This window comes from Megascapheus bottae, chromosome 16, assembly GCF_031878675.1.
Source record: "Megascapheus bottae isolate mThoBot1 chromosome 16, mThoBot2.hap1, whole genome shotgun sequence".
Lineage (NCBI taxonomy): Eukaryota > Metazoa > Chordata > Mammalia > Rodentia > Geomyidae > Megascapheus > Megascapheus bottae.
The window spans coordinates 10,113,211-10,116,363 of record NC_143524.1 but is presented as its reverse complement, the minus strand read 5'-3'; the positions used below and the strand labels follow the sequence as shown (position 1 = coordinate 10,116,363).

At 37.8% G+C, this 3,153-nt stretch overlaps 1 protein-coding gene across 1 annotated transcript; it reads right to left on the bottom strand.

Moving 5' to 3' along the window:
- Positions 1–899: 899 nt before the first annotated feature.
- Positions 900–1,841, bottom strand: LOC150052670 (olfactory receptor 5M8-like). Its single transcript, XM_090349189.1, has one exon. It carries the CDS (start codon positions 1,839–1,841, stop codon positions 900–902), a length of 942 nt encoding a protein of 313 aa, XP_090205315.1.
- Between the last annotated feature and the right edge of the window lie 1,312 nt (positions 1,842–3,153).

Here is a 3,153-nt window from a genome sequence, read left to right as displayed (position 1 = left end):
GTAATGTTTCCAAAAAGTATGGCTTAGGTGCTTTACTTAAATAATATTTCAAGAAAGCTCTATGGCTGTAGTTGAAATAAGTATCTCTTGAGGGTCCAAATTCTAAAAGGCCTGGTCCCTGCATAAAATGTCAACAGGAAGGGTAAAGGCTTTGGGATGTAGAGTCAAGAAAGATTTAACATTGGTAATGCCCTGGAAAATATTGAGATCCCAGATTCTTCTTCTCCCTATTGTGTATTTTCTTTATAAAAGAGAAAGTAATGCACCTTCTATCTGGTGAATATAATGCAACCCTTCTATTAATTACAATAAAATATATGAAAAAAGAGAACAACTTTTCTTTATACATAGTCTATCCATGCGTGCTGTTTATACAACAACAATGACAAGTACTGGTTTGTTTAGCTTTCCAGCTGCCCAACTGCTGCACTCAAAAATAAAATCAGACTTTTGCATTTTATTTATCCAATTTGCATCATACTGCCTGGTAATCCAGATAGATTGAATTAATTCAGTACTTTAAATTAATAAATAGAAATCACCATTTTCAAAAATTAACAGCACTACAGAGTAAAGATCAAAGAGAGTCATGTGTATTCACCCTTTGCACTGGGAGGTGGCTAATAACTATTTTCTAGAATCTTCTAACCAAGTTGCCATCATAAATATTCCTGGTCACTATGGAAAACAAGATAAATCCCCAACTACTGTTAAAAATATCACATGTTCAACTGAAAAGTGATATGTGTCAACCCAGGATAACTCCTTTGTCCAGAAATATCTACAGGTTCATTTTTTAAAATTTCAGTGATTCCAAGGATGTACCCATCTCTTAATTTACCATGAAGATCACCTCCTACAGCACAAGAAAAATGTCTGGGAGTCTAACACAATAACAATTATTGTCGGGAAAGCATGTTTCTCCTTGACAGCTCTTTGGCTAATGCTTCTTTGACGTCTTTATTTCTGAAGCTGTAAACCATAGGATTCAACATGGGGATTACCGAGGTGTAAAATACAGCTACCATTTTCCCTTGCTCCACCGATTCTTTGGTTGTAGGTCTGAGATACATGACAAAGAGAGTAACGTAGAAGATGCTGACGGCTGTCAGATGAGAGCCACAGGTAGAAAAGGCTTTGCGCCTTCCTTCGGTGGACCGGATCCTCAAAATAGCAGGAAAAATGTAGAGGTAAGAAATCAGAATAATCAGAAGAGAAAAGGAAAGGTTGCATCCAGCCACGACAAACATGGATGTTTCTTTGTTGTAGGTGTCGGAGCAAGCCAGTCTAATGAGTGGTGGGTCAGCACAGTAGAAGTGGTTAATTTCATTAGGACCACAAAAGGCCAGGTTATAAGTCCACATGGTCTCCATGAGGCCAGTGAAAGCTCCATACAGGTAAGGCATCACGATGAGGGACATGCACCTTCTCTTGGACATGTGGCTGCCATAAAGCAGAGGGTTGCAGATGGCCATGTACCGATCAAACGCCATCAGAGCCAGGATGTAGAATTCCACATGCACCAAGGCAATAAAGAAGTAACACTGCACCAGGCAAGCACAGTAGGAAATGGTTCTCTTCTCCAAAAGGAAAGTTTCCAGCATCTTCGGGGTCACATTGGATGAAAAGCACAGATCCACGAAGGATAAGTGACTCAGGAAAAAGTACATGGGCGTGTGCAGCCTGGCATTGACCTGAATGAGCGCAATCAGGCCCAGGTTCCCTGCCACGGTGACCCCGTAAACGGCCAGGAACAGCACAAAGAAAGGAATCTGTAACTCCAGGCGACTGGTCAGTCCCAGGAGAATGAACTCAGTCACTGAGGTGACATTTCTCCTCATGGTAACCTTTCATGAGAAATGTAAACTTTAAGTTGTTTTCTTAAGCAATTTTTTGCCTTTATTTTTCCCCCTTAGGATTTGTTTTGATGGTTGTCTACATGTTTTGTTTTCATTAGGCTCTACTACTTTTTTTTTGACTCAGAACAAGTAGTTTAATTAAAAGAAAATCGAATTAAACATTAGTCAGTACATTCAAACTATTGCATATCACTGGGGCATCAACATTTTTTTCTTTCTGTCTCCTGTTTTCGTTCTCTCTCTCTCTCTCTCTCTCTCTCTCTCTCTCTCTCTCTCTCTCTCTCTCTCTCAGCAGCTATGTTTCGTTTCAACCTCAATTTCTATTTTGTCTACTTTTTGGGGTTTAATTCTTAACCTCCTCAGTTCCATTTTTAATTCTTAAATATTTGCCACTCGGTATGAACAAATACTCATACATGTAAATTAATGTTTCAAATGTCTTCACTAAAAATTGAGAGCTGTGCCTAAAGCACTTTGCTGTTGACATTTGTTTTTTTTGGGCCATAGCAGATAAAAAATCTCTTAGGTTCTTTGGATAAAGTTTCAAAATGATACATTTGAAATATGACATTGTCTTTTATATATAAGGTATAAATGTTTGTATGTTCCATTTCAGTAAAAGGGGAAAGATTTTATACAATCTGAAGAAAATCCAGAGTATTTTATGCTCCATTTCAAGAGGATGTTGGTTGGAAACACAAATTGGAAAAATTGAAATAGAAACTTTAGACAAAAATATCCTTAAACTCCCATGCTACCCACCAAGAATTTTTCTCACTGGGTATTCTATAACACCTAACCCCAAGCTTTATTATCTTTCTGATTTGTGTGTGGATAGGGAGATTGATATTTCCCTTTTTAATATAATTTTATTGTTAACATGATATACACAGAAGTTACAATGACATACGCAAGGTAACGAGTACATTTCTTATAGAACCTTGTTACCTCCTCTCTGATTTTTTTCTCCCCACCCCCGACTCTTGCTCCCCAATTTGTAAATTTCATTTCCACCACAGTGCCTTGTGAGAGTCACTGTTGCATTAGTTCACTCTGTGTCCTTTATCTCACCATCTCTTTTCTACCTGTTTCACATCTCCAGCTTTTGTCCACTGACATCACCTCAAGAATCTCCTAATTGGTCTCCCTATTATGCAGATATGTTGATTTTTTTATTGGCTCTTGCTCTCAAATCTGCTTCTAGATATATCTTGGCTTTGTGCATACATTGAGACATTTCACAAATTAGAAAGTGTTTTTTAAACGTAATAGAAATAGCTGTCTTTTGTAGAAG